At 65.0% G+C, this 26203-nt stretch overlaps 1 protein-coding gene across 1 annotated transcript in view; it reads right to left on the bottom strand.

The window, feature by feature from the left end:
- Positions 1–511: 511 nt before the first annotated feature.
- The window catches only part of Castor2 (cytosolic arginine sensor for mTORC1 subunit 2), a 44166-nt gene continuing 18474 nt past the window's right edge, over positions 512–26203 (bottom strand). The window contains exons 2-9 of the mRNA XM_076840820.2: positions 17688–17758; positions 10004–10197; positions 9669–9801; positions 9084–9207; positions 8560–8670; positions 8180–8262; positions 5319–5413; positions 512–5232 (exon numbers count right to left, since the gene is read on the bottom strand). Coding sequence (XP_076696935.1) covers positions 5167–5232; positions 5319–5413; positions 8180–8262; positions 8560–8670; positions 9084–9207; positions 9669–9801; positions 10004–10197; positions 17688–17758 — 877 coding nt within the window. The 3' untranslated portion in view covers positions 512–5166. The remainder of the gene's footprint in view (positions 5233–5318; positions 5414–8179; positions 8263–8559; positions 8671–9083; positions 9208–9668; positions 9802–10003; positions 10198–17687; positions 17759–26203) is intronic.

The raw sequence follows: 26203 nt of genomic DNA, 5'->3' as shown, positions 1-26203 counted from the left end.
CCTTGTTAGTTTAGCCACTTTGCTTCTGCCTGGCCCTTGAGTCCCTCTGGCTTCCCGTCCTGCCATATGATTGCTCCTGATTGCACGTGCCATGGTGATGTAGCCAGAAGGCCCTCACCAGAGCCAAGCAGATGGGCTGTCCATACTTAGGCTTGCAGTCTTCAAAATTATAACTCATGAACCCTTTTATTTGTAAAGCACTTAGCCTCAGGTATTTTATTACAGCAACAGAAAACAGACTAAGACACCAAGACTGGAGGTAACTGCTGTCTCACAGGGACTCAGCCAGCACTGCTGAGTCAAGTACCTTCAGATTCCTGACCCAGAAACCATGATGTATCTTCTTCTGTTTTGGGACAACTTGTCATGGTCATCAGGTAACTAATACATGCTGGAGGCAGTTTATCAGAGTTGGGGTGTAATACCCAAAGGGTTGTTCTGCCCTCTAGCCCGCCTGTGTCCCCTGACTCAATATGGAGAAAAGGGAAGAGATGAGACATGGCCCTGGACATCGTTTTTTCCCTTCATTTAATTAACACTTTACAAAGTACAAAATATACTGTCTTTTGGGGAACATTAGGTACTCTTTTCTCTCCGCCATACAGTACATGAATCTCGAGGGTTTTGTGTTTCTTTGACAAAGAAAGTAAGTGTGAGGCCCCGGGGTTGGGGTGGGGTTTCCAGTTCTTCCCTCCGCCCAGGCCTCGGGGTGGACAAAGTGCCGCTGCTGGTGACCCGGGCACAGCAGGCCAGGTGCGGCCCAGAAGGGGCTGTGGGCAGGACGCCCAGCCCCCCAACGAGGCTCCCCAGTGAGGTCGGGGTGGAGGCCCGGGGCAGAGGCCGGCAGCGCCCCCCCACACCCACTCGCCCGCCTCAAGGTAACGGAAATGGTTTGGCATAGCGCAGGAGGGCCGGGTCCTCTGCAGGCAGCCCCTGCCATGGGATGCTCGCTCTCCCTGGGCATCTTCTGAACGCAGGGAAACCAAGGCGGGGAGGAGGCCACTGTCCCAGAGTCTCTGTGTGGCCTGCCCACACCCCTGTCCCCACCGGGTCTCGAACCTCACTGGACCCTCTCCTAGGACGAGCCCCACGGTGAGGGGCAACACCCCCGCCTCCCTGTGGACACCGTCTGCAGGTCCCGATGACACAGGGTCCAGTTCAGGCCAGCTGCACGGATGGCCTGAGGGACCCCTGGTCCCCTGCAGAGTGGTCTCAATACCAGGGCCTGAGAGTCCTGTTTCTGCTCCCGCCTGGAGCTCGGGCCCATGGGGGGCTGCTACCCTCCTGCCTCTGCACACGCGGCCCTGGGCAGGGACGCTCCAGGGCGGGTACTGACCGAGCCAGAGTCTGGCCGGGACCTGGGCCCCGCCCATGGGTGCACAGGGCTCCCACGCGACACGCCCACACACATGCACGAAGGGTCACACACAGGACAGTTCCCACAAGCCACCAGCTGTCCCGCCAGGCTGCTCAGGGGACCCCAATGCAGGCACACCTGGTGCCCTGGCCCAGGACAAGCCGCGGCCTCCGCCAGTGACTCTGCCTTCGCCTTCCCAAGGACAGCAGCCCTCGTAGGAAGGCCACCCCTCGGCCTCCTCCCCACCGGTGGAAAGAGGTCACAGGGACGTCACTTCTAACTTGAAAGTGGAAGAAGAGCTGGATGAGCCTCCGAGGCAGGAGAAGTCATCCAGCAGCCAGGGCCCGTTCCCCCCGCCTGTCCTCGGGCCACTAGGGCCACCAGCAGCCACCCTGGCTAGCTCCCCTCCAGGTTGCCCCTTTGGATGGAGCCTGCTGTCCCTCCAGGCTGGGCCTACTCTCGCCACAGCACCCTGACACCTTCAGGGGCCCCAGGGCAGCCTCTCCGTGGGCACCGGGTGCCCTGTCTGCCCACCTGCCCGCCGTGGGCGCTGCTGTATGTGGCCCCTATTCCCACCCCCTCTGGGCCTCACCATGCAAGGGCCCTCCACCCCTGGCCACTGGACAAGGGTGCTCCATGCTCCCCAAGAGTCCTTCAGACCTTGTCCCCATGTCCAATCTAGAGGCTCAGAAGGACCCAGGTGGCCCTGGGACTCCTAACAGTTGCCTGGGGAACGCGGTCAGCAGGGGCTGGTGGCTCAGTGCCCTGGCCCTCCCTACCTTCCCCGAGTCCTCTCTCCTGACCCCCAGGTGTCCTCTGATGCCCCCAACATGGCAGTGTGGGGTCAGCTCTTTCCCTTCCCACCAGGGTCGCCTGCCTGGGGTTAGGAGTTCGGGAAGCCCTGGGTCCCTGAATTTGGGACAGGGCTGTTACAGGGTCACTGCTCCACTTCTGCAGAGGAGAGCAGAGGGCAGGGCGGTGGGCAGGCAGCGCCTCTCAGGGGGCTGGAGACCCCCATGGAGGAAGGGGAGGGCTGACCACGCCTGTTGTCGGCAGGACCAGGACGGGGCTGGGGGCAAAGGGGCTTCGTGGGAAGTGGGGCAGCCCCATTTTGGGGACTGAGCTGGAGGGCATGTCCCCAGGGGAGGTGGTCCCTGCTCCCCGCCATCTGTGGTTCAGGGATCAGGCAGGGGTGGGCCAAGGCCAGCGGCACTGGGCAGCACTGGGCACCAGGTGGCCTCCTGGGGCACGCACACTCGTGGGGCCCGGGTAGCGGGTCTGGGCCTGTTCACCTGCTGCGAGGCTGCCTTGCCCGGGTGGCCGGGCTGTGTTCCTAGAGCCCCATCGGCTGGAGCTAAGCGGACCTGGTGCTGACCAGCAGGCTCCTCAGGCTACCCGAGGCTGGGCCGGAGGAGGCTGGCAGTGGGCAGGGAGCCCGGGCATGCGGGCCCCACAGAAACGCGTGGCCCTCCAGGTGGGGTCTGGAGACCTCACAACAGCAGACCAGGAGACAGTGGTGGCCATGGGAAAGGACAAGGGCAGACGGGACAGACGGTCACCAGGAACGGCACCCATCCTCCAGAGCCAGAGACCACTTCACACCCTTATCACACACGAACACAAGCAGGACAGTGGGGGACAAGGGGCCACTGCGGCCAGGCAGCGGGGCTCCTGGGCAGCTCCTGGGGAGGCGGCTGGAGGATACTGCCTTCACCCCTCCCTGGACACAAGGCCGTCCGTGCTTCTCTGGGACAGAAGGGGCCAGTTCCCAGGAGGACCCCTGGGAGAAGAACCTGAGATTGCTAAGCTTGCAGGTTTAAAACAGAAAGAGAGAAATCAGGCAGCCGTCTGCATGAGAGCCGTCCAGAGAGGGGCCCAGGAAGGCGCGGTGTCACCCGTCCACTGGCCTCTGTCTTCGGAGTGACACCGGGGAGGGGCCATTCTCTTAAAAAGCAAGGAATCCAATTCCTCCTCTGCCTCTGGACCTGTGTCCCCAGAGTCAATCAGGGTGTCCAGGGCCCTTGGCTGTGGGATTTGGGTGCAGGGACCACGAGTGACCACGGCCACCCCCGCAGCCGTCCCTGGCTCTGCCGGCTGCTGGTTCTGTCTTCCTGCTGACGGCGTCTCCCTGTCGCACTGCCCTATGTACTGGGGTTAAAACACACGGAGGCTCAGGCGGGCAGGGTGGGACCCTTGTGTCCGTGCCCACGGCCGCACAGAGAATCCGTTACATGATATTGCTGCAGTCTATGTGCCATGCACAGTCTGGACCTCCACCGACAGAACACAGGTATCTATAGGGGGAACACGGACGGGCCGGGCCACACACCCGCACACAGGAGGGGCCAAGGAGAGGACCTGGGAAGCAGACGGGCAGGGGAGTGCACCACGGAGAACCAGGCCTTCCAGGGACAGGAGGGGACTCAGGGCCTTGACCGTGGCCCTGCCGCCTGGATGCCTCCCTCTTGGGACCAGCCATTTACAAGATTTGGTTGTTTTGTGCAAAATGACTTAACTTCAAAAACAGAGTGTTTCTAATCGTGTGCTGGCCCCGCCCTAGGTGTCCACCTGGGTTCCAAAACTTCCTCCATGGATGGGGGTGGGTTCTGGGATCACAGAAGCAGGGAGCAGGGTCCACACAACCCCTCGCCAGGACACGCGACGGGAACAGCACTGACAGCCAAGCCCCAGCGAGCCCGGGGTCCTGCTGGCCCTGCCCCTGGGCCGCGGCTGCCTCCACCGCCTCCTACCTCCCAGGCCCTCGGGTCCCCCTGCCCCCTGGATGCCCAGACAGAACGGTGCTGGCTGGAGCCCTGGTGGGCGCCACGGGGCGCGGTTTCTCGTCCCAGAGCCCAGCTCAGCAGGCAGTGCCTGGCATTCACCCTGTCCTTGGCCTCGGACCCGACAGGACGCACACAGGCCCCGTCTCCGGACGGACACTGCATGACAGCAGCCCGGGCGCAGATACATTAAATAAAACTAAAACAAAGCACGGCTTCTCTATTAAGGCTCAGTTGCGTTGCCTCCCGGGTCAAGTACTTGGGGCGCCGCCATCACCCAGGGGCGGGTGGGCAGCCAGGCCCCCAGGAGTGGGCAGGGGAGCAGGAGGACACCGGGAGCCCTGTGCTGGTCTAGTCGGCTGCTGGGGAGGTGGGTGACTCCGGGAGCCCCAGGCCCCACCTGCCAGGCCGGGTGCAGGGAGGGCAGGGGCGGCGGCTGGTGGTCTCGGGGACCCCTCCTCCCCAGAAGGGAGTGCTTGTGGGCCCCTCTTGGCAGACACGCTGGGCGTTGGGCGCAGGCCCTGTGTTGGCAGGCGGGTCTGGGCGGCTGGGGTGCCCCCAGGCTCGGCCTGCTCCTGCCCGAGCCTCTCCGGCCGCTGGGCCACAGGCGTCCATCTGAGGGAACCAGCCCTGAGCTCACGACCAGGGACCAACGGCCAGGGCACCTGTCCCTGTCCCCTGGGTCTCCCCGAGCTGCGCATACGGCGACTCTGGGGATGGGACAGCCACACCCACTAGGACACGCCGGCTTCCTCGGGCGCCTGCCCCAGGCCCTGTGAGGCCACATGTGCAGTGGGTCACGTCCAGGTCCCTGGGCCTCAGAAACCATTTTCTGGGGTGGGTCTGAGGGCAGGAGGCCGGTCATTCCTGGCAGGGCTGGGGGCTCCGGGAGGCAGGAGGGGTTGGCAATGGGGGTGTCCAGAGGCCCCGTGCTCAGGGTCCAGGCCGACTTTCCAGTCCGTGGAGAAATACTGCAGAACAATCTTCAGGGAGGGGCTGGTTGGCCCGGCGGCCGCAGGGCAGGAGCCCTTAGTGCTTCTCCGCCTGACTGACCTTCAGGGCGCTGATGACCCCGGTGATGTTCTCTTCTGGAACCTGCAGGCCACAAGCAAAGGCGTGAGGTTCCAGGAACCTGCCCCCCGCCCCCCACCCCGCCGGCCCTGCGGCCCCCACTCACTCACCAGCGCGTGGTCGAACTTGAAGGTGCTGATGTAGTAGGCAGGGATGTCCGCCGCGGCCAGGGGCTCGGAGATCTGGGCCACGATGCCACATTCATCTGGCAAGAAGGCCCCTGCTCAGCCTCCGGGAGGCCCTGAAGGGAGGCTCCGGCCCACGCCCTGGGGCCGGGCTCCGAGTGCCTCCACCAAGGGGCTCCCCGTGGCCGGTTCTGCCTGCTCTGACCACCCAGCCCATGCTGAGCCGCCCCCGCCACCATCTTCCCAGGCAGACATCCCGGGGTGACCGCGGCCTCGTCCTCTCCTCCACTGTGTCCCCACCATGATGTGAGGATCCCACCCCAGGACCCCCATAGGAGGCCTCCAGGACCCGGGGCCGACTCCCGGACGATCCCCGAGGGCCCCGCTGTGGTCAACCGGGGCAGCCTGCCTTCTTCAGCAGGTGGGGGCAGGTCTGGCCACAAGGCCCCCACGGATCCTGAAGTCCCCGTCTGGGAACAGACCCGGGACCCACCTCTGTGCCCCTGGCCACGTCCCCGACCCTGCACCCTCAGCTCATGCCTGACTGGGGCAGGAAGGGCCTGGCAAGTCCCCTGCGTTCTGCTTGATCTGTGCAGGTGGGGGGCTCCTGCTAAACCCAGAGCCCCGGCCCCTGTGCAGGCCTCGGCCCCGTGTCTGGTGACCGTCCACTCCTCACTGCAGTGCAGCCTGGCTGGGTCCTGAGACACCTTCAGCTGCAGACACAGGGCCTCCTGTCAACAGCGGGCAGTGGATTAAGGCCCAGGAGGGTTCTTTTTGGTGCTGGGGACTGAACCCAGGAGTGCTTTGCCACCGAGCCACGTCCCTAGACAGGGCCTGGCTAAGTGGCTGAGGCTGGCCTTGAACGTGTCAACCTCCTGCCTCAGCCTCCCAAGCGGCTGGGATCACGGGTGTGTGCCACCACTCTAGGCTTAGCTCCTTCTGAACTGTGGGCCGTGACGTAGCCGGGAAGGCTGGTGACCAGTGTGTACACGTGGCACAGACCAGGGAAAGGCCGAGGCTCCGGAGGCAGGAGGAGCGTGGTCTGTGGAGCTCTGGTCTGAGCCGTGGTGTGGCTGCTGGGTGGTGATGTGACGCGAGGCCAGAGCTGGGGTTCCTTGTGGCCCTCTCCTCGCCCCGCCCTGGGCCACCCAAAGGAACAGCCAAATGTGGATGGGGCCACGGGGCCGCGAGGCCCAGCTCCGGTCTGCCAGCCGCCCGCCTCCTGGCCCTCCACCGACTTCCTGGCTCTGCGCTTCCCGAGCTGCGGGCAGGGTGTGGAGAGCCTCTGGCGACCGGGCTGGACAGCTGAGCACAGCACCCTGTCCTGCCCCCTGCCAGGGCTCCTTCAGGACGCTGGCCACCTCCCCGCCCATGTGCTGCTGCTGCCCCCTATGGAGGGCAAGCTGTGGGGGCCCTTGGTCTGGTGTCAAGGCTGGTCCCCTGTGGCCATGAGCTGGCGGTGCCCCCCACCTGTGGTCTCTGCGCTCTGGCCCAGCTGCAGGAGCCATCTGGAGCCGTGGTCACCACCACGTGGCTGGACAGGCCCCGTCCCCCCTCCACATGGCTGCCCTGCAGCTCCCTGGCTCTGCCCTGCTCCTGGGGGACCTGCCGTCAGCTATGAATCACCTCTGGGAAGCCCTCCCTTCCAGAACCTCCTAAAAGCCACCTGTCCTCAGAGGGGACAGTGGCTGCTGAGCTCCTGAGGGCCGCTCTCGCCCTGCTTACGGCCCAGTCCCTGGCACCTTGGGGTGCTCAGAACCCCCTGTGAGACAGTCCCCTCTCAGGTGAGGGAGGTCTCAGAGGACAGGCCATCGCCCGGGTGGACTCCCTCCTGCCCTTCACTGACCAGCTCCTCAGGCTGCTTAGCGTCCAATCCCCAGGACCCTGCACTGTGTGGCCAATGTGGGCTGAGAAATGCTGGGTCTGTGAAGGAGACCAAGAGACAGGCTGGGCCCAAGTGTTAGACCAGGGGCCCTCGGTGTACACAGGGCCCAAGGGACAGGCTGGGCCCAAGTGTCAGACCAGGGGCCCTCAGTGTACACAGGCCCCAAGGGACAGGCTGGGCCAGGGTACCGACCAGGAGCCTTAAGAGTAGAATCCCAGTGCTCCTGACAACTGTCCTGTCCTGCCCCAGGAAGGCTCTGGATTTGCCCCCAAAGTGTGTGCAATGAGGGGTCTGTGAGCTTTCTAGGACAAAGGCTTGGCGGGGAGCAGAGCCTGGCTCCTAGAGTTCCCTCACTTCTGACTCCACGTGGCCTGCTGCCTCCAAGACCAGGAGCAGGGCCATCAGGGCTGCCACCATGGACCCTGGAGCGTTCTGAGCTCTTTCTGGAATGTTCTGCCTCTATGAGGAAGCAGGGCTCCCTGAGGCTTGCTGAGGGCCGCTGCGGCCCAGGCTTCCCGGCTGCCGGAGGGAGGCCGCCCTGCGCTCCACAGGCCCTGGCACCAGGCCTTCGGTCCACCACGTTTAGCAAAGAAAGAGTTTCCAGCGGGGGCAGAGCTGCCTTGGCACGGGTCCCCTGCTGCTGCTCCTGGCTGGACACACGGCCCAGGGAGCACGGTCGGTCAGGGGACGCCCGCAGCTGACCTCCGCTCCTTCTAAATGCCGGGCCTCGCCTGTGGCCCCAGGAGAGGGGAAACTGAGGCCAGATAGCCTCTGGGGGCAGCAGGGACTCGGAGAGAGGCGCCTCCAGGACAGAACAGGTGACATTCTCAGAAGGTGGTGGCCCGGGACTGGCCGGAGCAGGGGCAGTTCCTGGCCTCCCACCACCCACCCCCACCCACCCCCAGGACCCTGTGTGAGCCCAGCAGTGCCGGCCCCGCCCCGTGCTGCCCGGGAGGCTCACCGAATCCCAGGGGCTGCCCTCCGATGCGCACCATCTTCCAGAGCTCCCCGGAGGCGCTTGTGAAGAGCAGGTTACTAGGAAACCTAGGGGACAGGAGACCGGCTGGCGTCACCGGCTCAGACCTTCCCTGCCCAGTGGCAGCCCAAAGGAAGGGGCAGGGCAGGCAGGGAGAGTCCCCCCAGGGTCCTCGACCTCTTGCTCGTGCCCTGCTCCTCTTGGGGGGGGTCATGCAGGGTGGGTGATGGTGGAGCAGAGGCACCGCCGTGGCTCAGGTCCCCACTGTGGCGCCTGCCAGGCACCTGGGACGAGGGGCTGCCCCGGGAGGCTGCAGCAGGGACGGCGGGAGCCCCCACGCTGACCGTCTGCCCCGGCCCGCTCACCTCTGCTGGGTCTGCACGTCCATCACGAGGGAGATGTAGCCCTCGATGAGGGAGAAGGAGAAGAAGCGGATGTGGCCCCCGTCGTCGCCGGCAGCCATGGGGTCCTTCACTCTGGGGACGGGGAGCCGTGAGGAGTCCTGCTGCCCCCACTACCCAGCAGCCCCCGCCCAGGTGGGAGACTGGGGCCCCGCTGCATTCACAGAGGCGGGCACCTCACTTCACAGTGCTGGAGGCCCAGCCAGCCCTCGTCACGGGCAACGGGTGACCTGCGTAGGCTTCTCTGCCCGTGTCACAGGCTGCCCAGGGCACAGGCCAGGGCCACTGCCAACTCACCAGTCCCTGCCCCACCTGCCTTGACCTGAGCAAACACTCTGAGGAAGGACGCAGAGTCTCGCCCACGTTCTCGGCCTGCCCTGCTGTGGCGACCCCCACTGGACACCTTGGACAACCCCTGCCTTCGCGCCACAGCCTCCCGGAAGTCTGCCTCTTCCATGGTCTGCCAGCAGCGCGCCCCGGGGACCTACCCGTTGGAGTAGAACATGACATCCATGAGGAGGGTGGCCACGGTGGGCAGCGTGTCGGGGTCCAGGCTGGTGACGCAGAACCTGTTGCTTGGGCTGGTCAGCGGGTGGATGACCGGCCTCTGGACTGTGAGGACACCAAGACATGACACTAAGGCGTATGGACAGTGGGGGCCCAGGGAGAGGGCAGCTGCTCTGGGAGGCCCTGCAGCTTCTCCAGCCTCCACCACCACCCGAGCTGCCAATTCTCCATGCTTGACCCCGGCCCCAGGGCCTTTGCACATGCTTCTCCAGCTGTGGAATGGCCGTCCCAACCTTCACGCTGGCTTAGCTTTCCTTTGTGCCCAAGCCTCTGCCCCACAGTCCTGGCCCCAGGGAGGTCCCTCTGATACCCTAGGCCAGGGTAGAAGTGGCCTGTGGCCACCTCGCCTGCATCCAGGGCCACCACCTCTGCTAGACCTCAGCAGCAAGGTCTGACCAGGACCAGCCCACATCACACCTGGCGCCCACGGAAGCCCATGCGCTCTGAGTGGGGCTGGTGGGAAGCAGGACTGGGACATCCCCAGGCACAGTCCCGGCCGGACTCACCCATCTTGGGCTTCACGAAGCCATTGGTGATGCCGAGGTCCTCAGCGGCCACAGTCTCGCCATTGACCACCCGCAGGATAGTGAACTCAGTGGACAGGGTGTGGGTGACGAAGGGCAGGTCTCGCTCGCGCACCTGGGGATGGGAGGCGGGGCCCTGAGTCCCTGGAAGCCCTGGGCGGTGGGCCTGGGGCCGAGACCCTGTCCCAGAGCCAGCTCCCTCCCTCTCCGGGTGGCCCCTGGGGGGGGGGGACCTGGAGGGGACGGCGGGGGCTGCACCAGGCGCTGGGGCGTGGGCAGCTGCCTGTGGCTGCCCGGGAGGCCTGGCCGCGGCTCACCAGGATGAAGTCCGTCTGGTAGGTGGACAGCATGAACACGGAGATGTTCTGGTCGGCCAGCGGGGCGATGACGGACTTGGCGATCTTGGTCACTCCGATGGGCTGGGAGCTGGAGAAGCTGCCGCCACCAGACACCACATTCAGAGCCAGCCAGGTGGCGTCTGCCACACTCAGGTGCTCCGAGGAGGGCAGCTCTGTGGGGACAGAGGGCAGCCTGTGATCCTGCGCCTCCGCACCCCCCTCTGGGCCTCCCCACTGGTCAACAGAACGGGATGGGATGTGCCTCTGAGGTCCCTCCAGGGAGGACTGGGCAGCTCTGCGGGCAAGAGGTCATCTGTGGGCACCCTGGTTTCCTTGGCTGTCACGTGGGCAGGGACACCTCGGCCTTCCCCCAGTGCTCTGTCCTGCCAGGTGCTGTCACACCGTCTTCCCTGCCCCCAGGGTAACTCGCCCAGGTTTTCAAACTGGGTTCCAGGGGCCTTGCAATGGACCCTGGGCAGGTGGGGGCCTGGCGCAGGGCGGGCAGGGTCCTGGTGCAGGGCGGGCGGGGGTCCTGCAGGCTACCCCTGCTGCCAGGCCTCCCCTGGGCCCGGGAAGAGCACGCAGCCCCGGGAGGACTCAGGGTGGCTCTGGCACGGGCGGGGGGACAGCTCTGACAACAGGAGTCACCACGTCCGTGTGTCTAGCCTGCGGAGACCCGGAATCCAGATACCGGGGCCACCCTGCCGGTCCTGCAGACAGCACCCAGAGACCCCGCACATGGGGTGTGGGCACAGGTGTTGTCTCCAGGACACAGACTCACGGGCCCTGGGATCACAGCGGGGACAGGCACCTGGAGGTGGCCTCTGAGCCTCTGCGCCCTGCAGGGCCCTGCAGTGGGGGCAGGTCATTCTCACTGGACATCCCCCAATGCAGAAGCTCTGCGAGCGGTGGGGACTTGTCCAAGGTCACCGAGGTGGGGACGAACAGCACCAGGCCTCACACTTGGGCCTGGGCACCTGTGGGAAGAAGGACCAGGTCCCCAGGAAGATGGGGCTCAGAGACTGGCCAGTGAAGGGGGCTGTGCTGGCCCCAGGCAAGAGGCCCGCCAGCCCAGCTCTGGTTGCTATGGTGACCGCAGCCCGGGAGCGCCTGGTCCTGCTGGCTGGGAAGGGCCAGCGGCCAGCCTCCGTGGGGAGGAGTGCAGGGGCTTGGCGGTGGCCTACAGGGCCCTCTGTCCTGGTGAGGGACACCTCACCTGCTCTCCAGGACCAGAGCCGGAGCCTCATCTAAGGGCGGGACCCCGAGGGGCCTGAACCTGGCCCGGAGGCGCTTGGTGTGGGTACTGGGGGTCCCTTGCCGTGCACAGGGACAAAGGCCTGGGACCTGGGCTGCCCTGACGCTGGCCCACAGCTGGCCCTCTGCTCCTGGGGCCAACCCCGACTCTCCTGCTGGGGGCGAGTGACCGACAGATGCCATGTCAATATATTTGACGGAGTCGAACAGTGTCCCTCTCCGCGAGCACAGAGCACTCAGGGCCTTCCTGGGACAATCCTGGTGTGGCTCTTCACACCTCAAGGCCACATCCATGCTGGCCAGTCCCTCTATGGTTGCCCTGTCAGTTCCAAGCCCCAGACTGACCAGCTGCTCCGTCTCCTTCCAAGTGGAAACCAAGGTCCTCAGGAGTGCTGCCCAGGGAGCTTTCTGTGGCCATACCTGTCCTGAGCCTGGCAGGCTGGGGGCAGGGGCAGGGGTGACGTCCAAGGCCACACCACTCTGGGTCTGGCAGTTGACCCAGGCCACCTTCTCTGAATTCTCCACCCGCCAGGGAGGGCAGGGGGAACGCCACCCTCTGCTTACGGGTGAGCGGATGACCCCGAGAAGCCGCTCCTTCCCGGTATCACAGAACAGGCCAGAGGCAGGCTGACCGGCCGCAGGTCACGGCACAGTTGAGGGGCTCCCCCCAGGCACCGAGGACAGCCCTCCCTGCCCACCATGGCTGCCAGCCTGCGGTGGGGGCTGAGCTCCAGAACTGAGGGGGAGGTCAGCTCTGACACCTGTGGATGGACCCTCCCCGGGCCCGCACGGCCCGTCCACGCTCAGCCGGCGACCACTCACAGCTGGATGTCTCCCCGTGCCCCAGGGTGCCGAGGGCAGGGCGACGACCCAGGCCATGGGCTTGGACGGTGCGGCCCTGGCTGCCCTCCCCGCAGAGGCCCCCAGAGGCTGCTGCTTCCTAGACGGGGAGGACACGTCATCCGTGGGGATGCTGCTGTCACGGAGGTGCCACTAGTCTCCTGGGTCTGGAGGAGTCGCGGGGGGTCTCTGGGGGAAGCCCGAGACCGAGACAGCCAGAAATGGGGGCACAGGGCTCGGGGCGACGTCTGGCAGCCCACAGTGGGACACTGCCCGGAAGAGCTCAGACCAAGCCAGCAGCTGCCACCTGGGAGGCCTGCCAACGGGCGGGCACTGCCCACCTCGCTCTCGGCCCAGGTGCCACCCACCGAGCTCCTTCAGTGACAGGCACAGAGACCCTGGGCTTCGCTGTCCCCACCTGAACACTGCCTGGCCCTGGGGAGGGGCAGGTCCTCCTGGGCCCCCTCCTCACCCCGGGCCAAGCCTCAGGGTGCCCATGGTGTCACTCTGGGGCCTTGGGGATAAGCCTCAGGAAGGTGGGCCTCCCGCGGGAGCAGACCGTTCCAAGGCCAAGGGCATTCTTCCTGGCGCTGCCCGTCATGCAGGACCCCAAAGTGACCTCCCGGGGCCGAGGCCTCTCCCCGTCCTGCACTGGCCCCGGGACCGCGGCTCGGAGCGTAGGGTGCACCCTGAGGTCAGGCGGGTGGGCTGAATCCAGCTGTGTGACATGGCCAGGTCCCCGCCCTGGGTTCCTTTGTGTTCAACGTGGGGCCTTGATCTCAGGGTTGAGGGCAGAGGGCACCGAGAGTCCCTCAGCTGATCCCGCCACCCCAGGGCTCGGCCAGCGCCACAGAGCTTCTGTGACCTTGTGGCTCCTGCCTGCCTTGCTGGTTCCGGTGCCCGGGTGCCTTCAGGGTCTCAAGGGCTCATTCTGTGTGGGGTGCGGATTGCGGGCAGGAGCATGCGGCCCAGAGGGCTTCCAACGGACACCCGGGCAGAGCACCACGCAGGGGTCAAAACGTGTATTTTTCGGCTACCAAACGTCTCTTTAGACAACCGAGAAAACCCGAGTGTCACATTCATGTCAGAGGTGACGTTCTGATGTCTTGGTGGGGGATCCTAGCCCTGTGCTCAGGGTGACCTGCCTGGTGTCCTAGGGCTCAGTGTTTACGGAGGAGAGAGAGGACCTGTCCTCAGAGGTGAGCAGTGAGTCCCACTTTGGGGAGGCTGCACGGCTGTCCCCACGGCGGGCCTGACCTCTCTGCAAGTCTGAGCCCTGACCCTGGGGCCACTCCAGCCAGCACTGCATGGTGACAGAGGACGAGTGAAGGTGCGGGCGGCTCAGGGACAGCCGTCCATAAAGCCACCCTGGGGAGGCCTGCAGGGGAGCAGGTGATGGGAGCCCGGTGTCGCGGTCCTCAGGTCCACCCCTCCCATCCCTTGCTGCCCTCCAGCCGCTGCCCAGCCTCAGCTCCGGGCCAAACTGCTCTGTTAAAGGCTGGGGTACGGGACGCGTGTGGGGGTGCACGGTGCCTGGGCCGCCTGCCATGTGGGGACACCTGCAGGGACAGCGAGAAGAGCGTGCCCCGAGGCTGGGCCTCTACCTTAACCAGGACACCGGCTCCCCCACTGTGCTGGACGGGGGGGGGGGGCGAAGGTGACCCCCCGCTGGGGGACTCCTCTGCCCCTTGGCTCACGGAGATGGCAAGCTGCGCGCTGAGCCGGGAAGGAGACGGCAGGAGCCAAGGCTCTGCTGCTAACTGAGCAGGTGCGCAGGAGACAGCGCCCAGGGACCCTGCGGACCGCGGGCTAGGGGGTGTCACTGGCTCCAGGCTGCTGGGCAGCTCGCCTCGGTCAGGAGCACGGCTGAGCCTGGACGAGCCCGGCTGGGTGGGAGGCAGGAGTCACGGCTGCCGTTGATTTTTGAGGTGCTGGGGTGGAACCCAAGGTCTTGCTCCCGCTAAGCAGCACCCTCCCACGAGGCCGCACCCGACCCGCAGGTGACTCCTTGAGCCAGGGTCTCCCTCTGCTGCCCAGGCTGGCCTCAAACTCCTGAGGCTCAAGCAATCCTCTTGCCTCAGCCTCCCGAGTAGCTGGGATTACGGTTGTGTGCCACTGCGTCCGGCAGGAGTGCAAGTCAGTGTCCTCTTTCCTCCTACTTTTGTCTGACCTCCACCCACTGACCACTCCCTGGCCTTGTGTGCTACGGGTCACGTGGACATCACTGCTCGGTGATGGGTGAGGCCAGCTCGGCACCCGGCCCCAAAGCACCCGGGCTAGGGGTGCCCTCAGCCGGGGGCTGCTTCTGCTCTAGTGGTCCCTGAGGACGCGCAGCACGTGGCCAGTGCCCGCTGGACACAGAGAAGATCACAGTGCGCAGAGCTCACCCGCCGTTTGCCACCCAGCCCACACGCGCCCACCTGAGCCAGGACCCCCTAGTGACTTCCAGGTCACAAAGAACCCTGCTGGTTCCTGCTGCCACCACCTGAGCCCCTGCCGGGGGCTCAGCGACCTGCGTACTGTGACCTGGAGACGGTGGCCGGCTTCTGCCCAGACAGCTGTCGGTCACCAGACGCCAAGGTGGCCCTGGGTGACAAGCAAAGCTCTCGGAGCTGGGGGTGTCCCGCTCTGGCTCTTGGCAGCACAGCGGGGCCACCACTGCCCGTGGGGGCAGCCACCAGGCCAGAACCCTCACCCACAGACACTCCCCCCAGTCCTTCCAGAACCTTCCAGCCGCACCCAGGAACACTGGCCACCCCTGTCCTCAGGTGCTCTGGAGCCTCGGCAACTCAGTGAGGCCCTAAGCAACTCCGCAAGAGCCTGTCTCAAAATAAAACATAAAAAGGCCTGGGACGTGGCTCAGTGGTCAAGCACCCTTGGGTTCAGTGCCCAGCGCCGAGGGCCAGGGAATCCTCTGATGGCTCAGAATAAAGGCCCCCCACTCCCCCGGCCCCAGCCTTCCTGGCCTCAGCTGACCCTCTCTTCTTCCTGCCAGGTTCCCTGGGGCTGCCGGCCAGCCCCCGTCTCTGGAAGCCCAGGATTCTGTCTGGAGAGCCCCTCCGAGTGGCACCTCTGCAGGGCTCACTGTGGACTGCTCCCTCCAGGAAGCCCTCTGGGACTGCACCCTTGCCAGCTGGGCTGGGTGCCCCTGCCCTCTGACGCAATAATCGGTTGGCCCTTCCTAAGTCTCTTAGAGGCCGAGGCTGGACCCCTCACCTCTCCTCTCTGCCCAGGGTTTGGCCCACGGAAGCATCCAGACTCAGCCGTGAGGCCCTGGGCAAGCTGTGACATTCTGGGCCTCAGTACCCTCCTCCACGCAGCTGGGTGACAAGAGCCATTCCCAGTGTCTGCAGAGAGCAGCGTGCCAGGCTGGAGAGAGGCGGACAGGCTGGCCTGGGAGGCACCCGTCTGGGGACGTCACTCCCGGTTCTGACTCCACCGAGGAGGGAAGCACCTCCCCGGTTGCTCAGGTCAGCACTGTGTCCACTGGACGCCGAGGCGCTCGACACTTAGTGCAAAACGGGCTGGGGTTGGGGACTCTGCCCAGCAGTAGGCTGGCCTAGTCACCCCGGTCTTGGGGACCGTGGGCTCTGCTGGCTGCCCCGCTGGGGACGTGCACCCGGGTGTGGCTTTCCTCCTCCAGATCCTGGGCCCCTCCTGTGGTCCCCTGCACAGGGACCCCTGTGGGGAGTTCTTGTGGCTCAGGGACTCTGTGCACTTGGCCAGCGGCCTGTGGAGCTGGGCTGGACCTTCCCCTCCCTGGTCTGGTCCAGGGCTGGGCGCGGCAGCTGTCAGTAAACGCTGCCTCTATCTTGTGAGGCCAGGGGCCCGGGTGAGCAGCGCCTTGGCCTCAGGACATCTTCTCGGCCACAGATGGTGCCTGGAATGTGGCCCTGGGGGAGGAGCCTCCCTGTCTCCCTGCTCCTCCGGCTTCTCACCCCCACTGCCTGGCCCCATCTTGGGGGTGGACTAAAAAGACCATCTACTCCAGGGAGCCGAGGCCCCGCCACTTCCCTCTGCCTCTGGGGTGCTGCGAGCTGCAGCTCTGGGTAGAAAGGTCCGTGAGCGGAGGAAGAAATGGGCCTGCTGGGGTCCGCGTAAACAAGGGAACATTACTCGGGCATGAAGAAGAATGGAATCATGGCATCTGCTGGTAAATGGATGGATCTGGAGATGACCATGCAGGCGTGGCGCTGGCGGTCAGTTCATTTTGTCACGCTAAGTGAATAAGCCAAGCCCCCCAAAACCAAAGGCCAAATGTTCTCTCTGATATGCGGGTGCTAATCCACACTGGGGTGAAGGGGAGAGAAGTTCACTGGATTAGACAAAGGGGGGACGGTGGGACTGGGAAAGACGGTGGATGAACTGGACACCACTTTCCTGTGCTCACACACGAACACGTGACTGGTGACGCTCCACGTCACTACAGCCGCAGGGTGGGATCCCGATTAGACTATGTCACACTCCATGGTCACGTGAACAAGTTGAAGAAATGAGAACGCGTCTGAGCTGCCGGCACGGGGTCCCCAGGGCGCGCTCTGTGGTCAACCCGGGAGCTCCTGCTTCCTCTGCTCGGAAGGGCAGGAGGCCCTGGCCACGCGCTGCCCCCTGCAGGTGGACAGGGACACTGCGCCTGAGATGGGGAAGTGGGCCGGGTTCCCTGCCCTGGCTTCCAGCCTCTGAAGGACCCAGTGCGGGAAATGGCCTGTCCCCTCCTGTGACCGCCACCCTCTCATCAGTGGTGCGAGGCTGCACTGCTGCCCGGAGGCCTCACCAGAGGGTCACGCAGCCAGCTTCCCACGGGCGCCCTTTCTGGTGCCGTTCTGGGGCCCAGCTGAGTGGCTTCGTGTGCTGAGGTGGGTTCCTCAGTCCACCCTGAGGTCAGCAGGGACTGACCACAGGGCCTGACGCCAGAACCTGGGCCCGGACACGGGGGGCGAGGCCACTCGTCCCTCTGGGCCAGCCTGCGGACTCTCGGACGTCCACTGGCCACGTTTCCTGCAGCGTCCACGGGCCTGGGGGACCGGGCCCTCGCCTTGCTGTTGGGCTGCACCGGGCCCTCCGCAGCGAGGGGGTGAGTATCTGGGGGTCCCTGCAGGGGTCCAGCCCCCGCCCGTGGGAAGACACAGGCTGCCCTCTGCCTGTCACTGCAGGGTGGAAGGTGACAAAGTGAACCCATCCTTGGCGCCCGGCCTGCAGCCGAGAGCCGTGCGCAGCCTGGGCTTTCAGAGCACAGCTCGAGGGACCTGGGGACAGGGAGTGGAGACCGGGCGTCCTGGGGAGGGGCGAGCCCTGGAATCAGATTGAGTGACAGGCACACACCGCACGACGGTGACCCCAGGGCTGGGGTGCCACTCAGGGCGAGGTGCCTGCCGGGGGCTGCAGGACACAGCGACACCCTCTAAAAGGACGGAAATGAGGACGACGGGGGACGGAGGGCGTCCCCCACGGAGCCAGGCCACGCTCACCAGGGCCACGCTGCTCCTCCCCCCAGGTCCCCGACCTCAGGGCCCCTCAGGGCCTCCTCCTGGCCACAGGGGCAGGGGACAGGGGGTGGGTGGCCACTCACCCAGGAAGCCCTCCTCATCCACGATGATGGTGTAGTCCTCCGGTGTCTCCGTCAGACTGAAGAACTTGCACCTGGGGACAGACGGGGACACGGTGGTCAGTCCTGGCTGGACCCAGTGGGGCGCGACTCCGTTTCCCCAGAGCCGTGGCCCTGGGCTGTGGGGACTTGCACCCTCCGTGTCCCCAGCGGCCCCCAGTCCTGGCTGAGGAGGTCACAGAGAAGCCTAGAGACGCTGAATGTCCCCTGGAACCCCTGGTCCTTGGGGACCCGAGCCAGACCCTGTGGTCCTCTGGTGGCTCCTGGAGGCCCAGCGGTCCAGCCGCCAGGCTGCCACCTGCTCAGGACAGAAGCTCGCGCACTAGGACATGCGCACGCGACTCCTGACCGCCTGTCATGGCCCGAGCTGCAGAGGCCCCGCGTCCCTCCTTCCACGCAGCATGAGGGGGGGCTAGTGACCCCTGCGCCCCTCTGAGGTCACACATGGGGAGTCTGTCCTCGTGACTTCTGGAACAGGACGGGCCTCTGTGGGGCTGGGACGGCTCCATTGCTCCAGGGAGGTCGCTGGGAAGACCCTGTCGTCCATCAGATCAAGGGAGCGCCTGAGCCACGCCCGGGAACCTGACCCCGGGGAGGCCGGGCGGAGCCTCCACTCCCCTGACGCAGCCTCCCCAGGTCCAGGCCGATCGCCGTGGCTGCCTGGACAAGGTGGCAGCCCTCACGGCTCCTGGACAACAGCCATGGGTCACCGTTGTAAGTGGCCACCAGGGGCCCGGCCTGGCGCCTCCCGGGGACCCCACATGCTCCGCCTCCCAGCCGTCCCAGAGCCCCAGGAAGGAGAAGGGACCCAGTGGTTGCTCCTGTCACTCTCGTGGCTGAGGGACACTCCAGAAAGAGACCATGCAGATGGTCCCGTGGGACACAGACTGCGGCAGATTGAGGCTTCCCCGGAGCCTCCCACGGTGAGGCTCTGGCTGGAGGCTGTGTCGGCCTCCTGCCCTGCCTGGCCCCGTCCTGTCCCCGTCCTGCCCTGGCTCCTGGCCCGCCATCCCTGCTCCGCCCGCCTCCAGGGTTGGCAAGGGCTCCTTCCACCGACCGGCACATCCTCCTCTCCTCCTTGGCTGCCGACTCCCTGCCCAGCCTCCGGGAACAGTCCCAGCCTCTCCTCAGGAAAACCCCTTCCCAGTCAGCTCCAGCCACTTTCTCCCTCAGCTACTCTAGAGTGGTCCTCCTGGAGGCCAAAGCCTCAGGCTCTTGCCCCTGTCCTGGAGGGTCGTCCAGGACACTGTGGATGGCTTAGAGTTGCTTCCCAACTCTAAAGGAGCTCATTCCCCTCACGGTCTATACGAAGTACGTCCTTACAGCTGGGCGTACACAACCCGGGCAACTGCACGTAACAGTCCCGAGTGCCGTTCACAACTTATTACAGACACTTTGTAGGAGAAGGGGGGTCTGCTTCTCCCAGGAGGCCGTAAGCTCTCAGAGGCCAGGGCAGTGGGTCCTCTGGATGCACACCCAGAACCCACCCCTGGCTGGATATAAAATCAGCACTCGGTGACTGCTAAGCTAGGGGTCACACACTGCTGGTTTTTTTTGTACTGGAGATTGAACCCGGGGTCCCTCGACCACTGAGCCCCATCCCCAGCCCTATTTGGGGTTTATTTAGAGACGGGGTCTCACTGAGCTGCTTTGCGTCTCACCATTGCTGAGGCTGGCTTTGAACTCTGATCCTCCTGGGATCACAGGCCTGTGCCCGGCTCATACCAACTTTGGCAGCCGGAGGAGCCGTGGCCTGCACCAGCTCTGCCCGCTCCGGGGTGGCACTATCTGCATGGACCCCTCTCCTCTGGGGGAGGCCACGGTCTCCAGTCCCTACTCTGCCTTCTCTCAAGCCACGGCTGGACGCACACCCCAGTGTGGGTGGCCACCTGTCCCTGACTACAGAGAGCTGAGGGGCAAGACCTGTCACCAGGCCTGGTGCTCAGTGCTGGAGACCTGCCTCGTCCTGCTCCACGAGGGACAAGCCCAGGGTGGCCCAGCTGCTGTCCAGCTCCAGCCTGGGCAGTGCCCAGCCTTCAGGGACCCCGCCAGCCCCCAGCAGGCAGACCTCCAGCCAGACAGGTCATCCCAGAATCAGCCAGTCTGTCCGGAAAACTCTCAAGAACAGGAAATCCCCCAACCAGTACTGATCCAGTCCCAAGAAACTGGACTGGACTAGTGACAGATCTGTTCCCACACAACTGGACAGGTGGCGCAGCCCGACTCTGGAGGGGAGGGCGCTTTTGTGTCTCAGTGGAGAGTGTCCTTAGTGTTGGGCAGTACACACCCTGTGCAACTGTGTGTGATGGTCACTAGGTAGGTTCTGCAGAAGCAGTCAGGTCAACGCGAACCCAAGAACTCCGAGCAACGAGGAGGGAGACCATGGTGACAGCAGCTGTGGCTCACTGTGGTTCAGGGCACACCCCAAGAATCAGGGTCCCCTGCTCAGGAGCACCACAGCACCCCAGGGTTCTAGGAAGAGAACACGGGTCCTGGGGGAGGGCAGGTAGCTCGAGTAAGCCCAGGTCTGTTCAGGGCATCACAGAGCATGCCCGGGGGGCTGAAGGGACCCTACACTGTGTCCCCACCAGCCTGGGGGAGGCTCCAGTCGTACCATGGACTCTCTGAGGGACCATGGCACGCCAGCTTGCCCAGTGAGGCAGAACTGCCCAGCACGTCAGCTGTGTGACTTCAGGCACGTTTCCGGCCCTCTCCTCTCCCTGGCTCCAGGGGGTGAGGCTGTGCCACGTGCTCCTGCCTGACCATGGGCCGGGAGCAACAGGCCCAAAGGACCATGGACCGAACCTCTGAAAACACAAGTCCCAACAGACCTTCCCTCTTTTTAAGCCGATGGTCTCAGGTGTTTCGTAACAGTAACAGAAGCTGACCCCACAGCTGGCTAGGAGGTGCAGTCGTCCACTCTAAGCCCTGGGCAGGCGAGCTGCAGATTCCAGGGAGGACGGATGGGTTAAGCCACCTGCATACCTGGTGGACATGGGTTTTTAATTCTTTTCTTTTTCATGCTAGGGATGGAACCCAGGGCCTCGCGGATGTGATAAAACACTGCACCACCGAGCACCCACCGCCCTCTACTCCTTAAACACCTGCCTCTCCCGAGCTGTCCTGAGCACACCCTTCAGCTACAAGGTGTCTGTTCACCTTCCAGCTGCCCCCAGGTGGCCGGGAATAGGACAGGGACGCCCCTTGACAACAGAACAGGAACCGAGCAAACCCGCAGCCCGGAGCATGACCCCGGCTGGTCCCCGGCTCCCGACAGCTGTGAGACCTCAGGAAGTCGACGTCCTTCGGCAGGACTGAGCGGGCTAGGCAGGTGGCCTGAGAGCACCGCCGGGCTTGATGCCTCCCCCCAATGCTGCAAAGAGCAGGGCTCCGGGAGGGTGGCTGGGTGGAGCCCAGGGCCTGGACGACAGGAGGGCCCCAGACAGCCCCGCCCTCCTAGGCGCCGGCCACAAGCTGTCAGCAGGTCCCCTGGGGCCGCTGAGTGTCCCTGCGCCCCTGGGGGTCACGGGCCCTCTCGGCCCGGTGCAGAGTCGGGGCTTCTTACCAAGTGCGGCCCCTGCAGTCTGGAAGAAGGGCTTCAGCCACGTCTCTGCAGCCACCAGGGAGGGACCAGCTGAGCTTACGCCAGGGACACACTGCCCCGCGGGCCACTCAGGCCGCCAGGGCGCAGAGGGGCCCTGACCGGCCATGACCACAGGGCCTCCTGTGCCAGGCAGAGCCTGGCGGGTGGCAGGCGGGCTCTGCTCTCAGCGGGCACAGCCCCTCCCCACCACCTCCCACGTCCCTGACGCCTCATCTCAGCACCTGGCCGCGGGGGGCGCAGGGGGCAGCTCGACCCGTGGCCGAGCCCTGCCCAGCTTTTGCCAGCCAAAAGGTGGATCTGACGGGCACTGCCTTTTCTGTAAGACGGAGACAGACCCTGCTGTGTCACGGGGGCCATTGGGGGATCAAACTCCACGTTGCTATGAAGGCACGTGGCCACTGGGGAGACCTGCAGGGGTAGGACCGGGGATGGCAGAAGGGACAGGAAGATCTGGAAATGCCCGGGGACCCAGCTGGCCCACTCTCACCCCGTGGGGGTCCCGGGTCTCTGGTGGCGTCTCTGGTGCCAGGTGCTCGCTGACTTGGGGGCTCTCAGACCAAGCGCCATTCCCCTCCCCACGAGTGCCCGCGCCTGCCAGCGGTCACCTCCCTGTGAGGAGCTCCGTCACCGTGCTGAGGTCACAGTTCCAGGGCTGCCTTTGCCACGGCCACCTGCTCCTGGGAGACGGCCTCTCCTCTCTCAGCCAGGTCCCCAGTGCCCCGACACCACACAGCACCTGGCACGGGGTCCGTTACAGAATGAAGGCGTAGAATGGCCGTCTCCTGCAGGACTGGTCATGGGACCCTTGCAGACACCCAAGTCCTCTGACGCTCAAGAACCCTCCACAGAGTGGCTTGGCACCCATGCTGAGTCTGCGCCTATCTCGCTTCATGCCGTCTCTGGACACCCGAGGACATCCCCTGGGCACACGGTGGTGCACGGTGGCCTCCTCACTCGCGCGACACCCACAGCGCTAGGTGCACAGCAGGTTCAAGTCTTGCTCTGGGGCCTTCTGGGTCCCTCCCTGCCCCAGATGGGCACACTGACAGCAGCTTTGGCGGCCAACCCTGACCTTGCCTCTGATGGGGACTCCGCGAACCTCCGCCCAGGGACGTCCACCCTCTCACTGACGTAGCGGGAGGCAGGAGGAGGACGTCCCAACGGCCTGTTCTCAGTGATGACCACCTGGCTGCAGGCCAGAGACCCACGGCAGGAGAGGTGAATGATGGCAGAGTGACACCACTAGCCAGGTGACAGGGAGGCTGTCTCAGCAGCATCCCGCAAGGACAGGGGACCGTCCCCAGGGTCCTGTGCACATGGAGCCTGCAGAGGTTAAGGCAGCTGAAAAACGCCCGAGGGTCCCTCTAGTCGCTGTCCCTGAGGGATCGAGAACACAGTCACCCTGGGCGGGAGGTGACCACAGGGCCCTGGACACCGCCCGGTGATGGACAGGCTGCCGAGTGGACCCTCCCTCCTCTCTGGCCCCGCAGCCACTGATTGTACCCCTAACACCTGCCCTTAGGGAAGGACCAAGAGGCCGAGGAGGACCCCAGCTGGAACCACGGCCTGCCTGGTCCCCTGGGGTGCCTGGAGGGGCAGGCGGTGGCCCTGGGGTCTGGCAGAGGGCGGGGAGGGCTGGGCCACAGAACCAGGGCTGCTGCCGGCCACCAGAGGGCAGGCCAGAGGGACAGAGTCAGGAGGACCCTGGGCAGACAAGGCCACAGCCCTACCCAGGCCTGCGGGGTCTGGGTCACTCTGTTCAGCTGGGGCTGGGCAGCAATGTGGGCGTTCACTGTGGCTCCACAGATGGACCTCCAGTCCCCATCTTGGTCAACTGGACCAGCGTCCAGCCCTGACCTGGCTCTGGTGGAGGGCCTCAGTCCTGGTGCCAGCCCAGCCTGTCCCCATTCTCCAAGAGGGGCATGTCCCTCCCTCAGGGGAGCTGGTCCTGTCAACAGGACCACCAGGTGGCCGTGGCGGCCACCTCTGGTCTCCTCCCGACACTGGGAGCCCATCCACTGCCCAAGTCCTGTAACCAGAAGACGTAAGCTGGACACTTGGTCTAAAGCCTCCTGTGCCCAAGTCCCCCGAGTGTGTCACTGCAAGGCCTAGGGCCCACTGGGGGCATCGCCTGGAGGTGTGTCCTGTTGCCTGGCGATCCAGGGCCCCGGCCACCCCGGCCACCCCAACCCCTCCGTCTATGGGGCAGGGTGTCCGTGGCAGCCCCATGGCTGACCCCACCTCAGATGCCCCTGAAGAAATGTCCTCCAGCCTGGCAACGTCCTGACACGGCTATGGCCACCCTCCCCCCGGGCCTCTCCTGTCCCTGGCTGGCTGGCCCAGGGCCCGGGCTCCTTAGGGGCCATCCCCAGACGTCCTCGGGCCATGTCTCCGCCCCGCCCTGGCCTCAGGAAGCCAGGTCCTCACAGGGCCTTCCTTCCTGTCCTGCCCTCGCCTCTCTGAGGCCACTGTCACCTCAGCTTCTCTCACAGGCTCAAGTTCCCCGCCACCCCCCCCCCCCCCGCCCCGACCCCGTGGCCCTCTGCCGGCCCAGCACTGCCCTGGCCGCTCCACCAGCCAGACCTGGGGGCAGGACCCTGGCGGGCGGCTGGTCCTCGCTGCCATCGCTCCGCTTCCTGCAGGGACTCCTCCAGCAGTGGCCGCTCTCGAGGGCACCCAGGCCTGCCTGGCCCCACGGCCTCCACTCTCCCTCCAGGTCCAGCCTCCCCCAGCCTCGCCTTCCTCACAGCCCTGCTCTGAGATGGGAACTGCTGCTCCCCATTCCCCAGACGAGGACACCGAGGCCAGGGAGACTGAGTGACCGGACAGGTCCAGCTGCAGCAGGCCCCAGGGGTGGCCTGTTCCTGTCCCTAGAGGATGAGGTGGAGCCACATGCCGGCTTCCACCCTGGGATCCCATCCTGCCTCCCCGGGGTTGGACCAGGGCCCACGGCCAGGGCAGAGCCATGGCCTGGGGCTGCCCTGTGCAGGCCGGGAAGCTGAGTCACCTCCAAGAAGCACAGTGCCATCTGCAGGCGCGCTGGCCGCTGGGCGGCACCAGAAACCCGATCTGTTTACTCCGAGTTCCCGACTCTGCAGGGCAGGCCCTCGGCAGCCTCCCCTGGGCACCCGGGCCATGAGCCCCGGCCAGCCCCAGCCCCGGCCAGCAACACCCTTCGCCAGAAGGTGGAGCAGAGGGCAGCTGAAGGGGAGTTGGGCAGGCGAGGCCCACGGCTGAGACTTGGGGTTCATGGACCAGATAAAATCAGCAGGGCACAGGAGAGGGCAGGGCTGGGAGGCCAGCTGTACCATCTTCCAGACCCTGGAGGCCGGTGAGGCTGCACTCAGACCCCAGGAGGCCAGCGTCTGCTCCGTGAGGCGGCCCTTCCTTCCCGGGGCAGCGGATTCTAGACGCTCTACCCACGAGGCCTCCTGTAAGGGGACACCTGGCTCATCTTCATTCTGTCCTCGGGGCCCCCGATGCTCACCTGAACGTGGGTGTCCCAGCTGGGAGGGTGGTGGGGAGCCCGGCAGGGCCACTTCTGGGATAGCCCCTCACTCTGCTCCCCGCCGGGGACGTTCCACTCTGCGCTCCTCAAACTGCCGTGGGCCACCCTCCGTTCCATGGGAAGCCCTCTCAGGGCCACCCATACCTCCCCTCCTGACGGCCAGCGCCTGCTCAGTGAGAGGGATGTGCAGAGCCAGAGCCCATTCTGCTGAGTTTACTGCCCCTGCCCCGATACTGGGTGCTTACATGGGTGGGGACCAAGGCTGCTTCACCACTGCAACCCCCACTCACAGCTCCAAGTGTCCAGTGGGCTGCGGCAACATCCGACTGAGTCCACCAGGTGAGGAGGGCAGAATGGAAAAGCTTGTAAATCTTAGATTGCACAACATTCTGAGTAGCATGACGCTATCTCACGCTGTTCCCCTGTGCCCTACCCTGGATGTGAGTCATCCCGTCCAGTGTATCCATGCTGTATATACTACCTGCCCGTTAGTCACCTGGCTAGTCTTAGTGGCAGTCTGTGTTATCAGATACACTGTTGTCCTTGTTACAGTTCAAGTAACCCCTATGTTACTTACTAATGGTTTTGAAGAACTACAGGAGCGATGCTGGCAATTTTATTACAGTATATTACTATATTTGTTTACTTTTATTAGTGGTTATTATCATCTGTTGCTAACTTATAAATAAAACTTTATCATATCTAAGAAAACTGTGTCCATTTAAACTGGTTCTCTCCATGGTTTCAAGTATCCACTGGGGGGCCTGGAACTCGCCCCCATGGACATGTGGGGGCTGTGGTGTGGAGGATTTGGCAGATTCCGGCAGGTGCCTTCCCGGGCCCCCAGGGCCTGTGGGTTCCACTACCTCCAACTCAGCAAGCCTGGTGAGGTCTTGTTGGTGGTCAAGGCAGACCCGGGCCGGGGTGCGAGTCACCAAGGTGTGGCTGGGAGCCACGTTAAGCCTGGGGAAAGGACTCAGGTGGAATCACACACAGGCCAGGGTGGGGGCGGGGGGACGGGCCTCGTTCTCTGGCAGGTCTTGTCTGTGTGCTGGCTCCCTGTGCTGAGCCCTGGACCACCCACCACGTCACCTGCCTGCCCCTGGGAATGAAGATGAAGTCCACAGGGTCACGGTCCCCAGGTCTTCCTCCTTCTCTTGGGGCTCCTCTGGACCTCAGCCAGACACGTCGAGCAGTCCCCTGCAGGTGGCCATGTGGCTCGGGCTCCAGGGTGGGCCTTGAGGGTCCCCAGAAGCCAAGGCTGAGGGGAGAGGGGCCCGGAGGCGACCCGAGCTGGAGAAGGAAGGACTGCGCCATCACCACGCCATGCCCGGCGCTGACCCCGGGTTGTGCTCTTCGTCGCAGGTG

Source organism: Callospermophilus lateralis, chromosome 19, assembly GCF_048772815.1.
Source record: "Callospermophilus lateralis isolate mCalLat2 chromosome 19, mCalLat2.hap1, whole genome shotgun sequence".
NCBI classification, from domain to species: Eukaryota; Metazoa; Chordata; class Mammalia; order Rodentia; family Sciuridae; genus Callospermophilus; species Callospermophilus lateralis.
The sequence above is the reverse complement of the archived record's forward strand: the minus strand, read 5'-3'. Positions and strand labels throughout refer to the sequence as shown.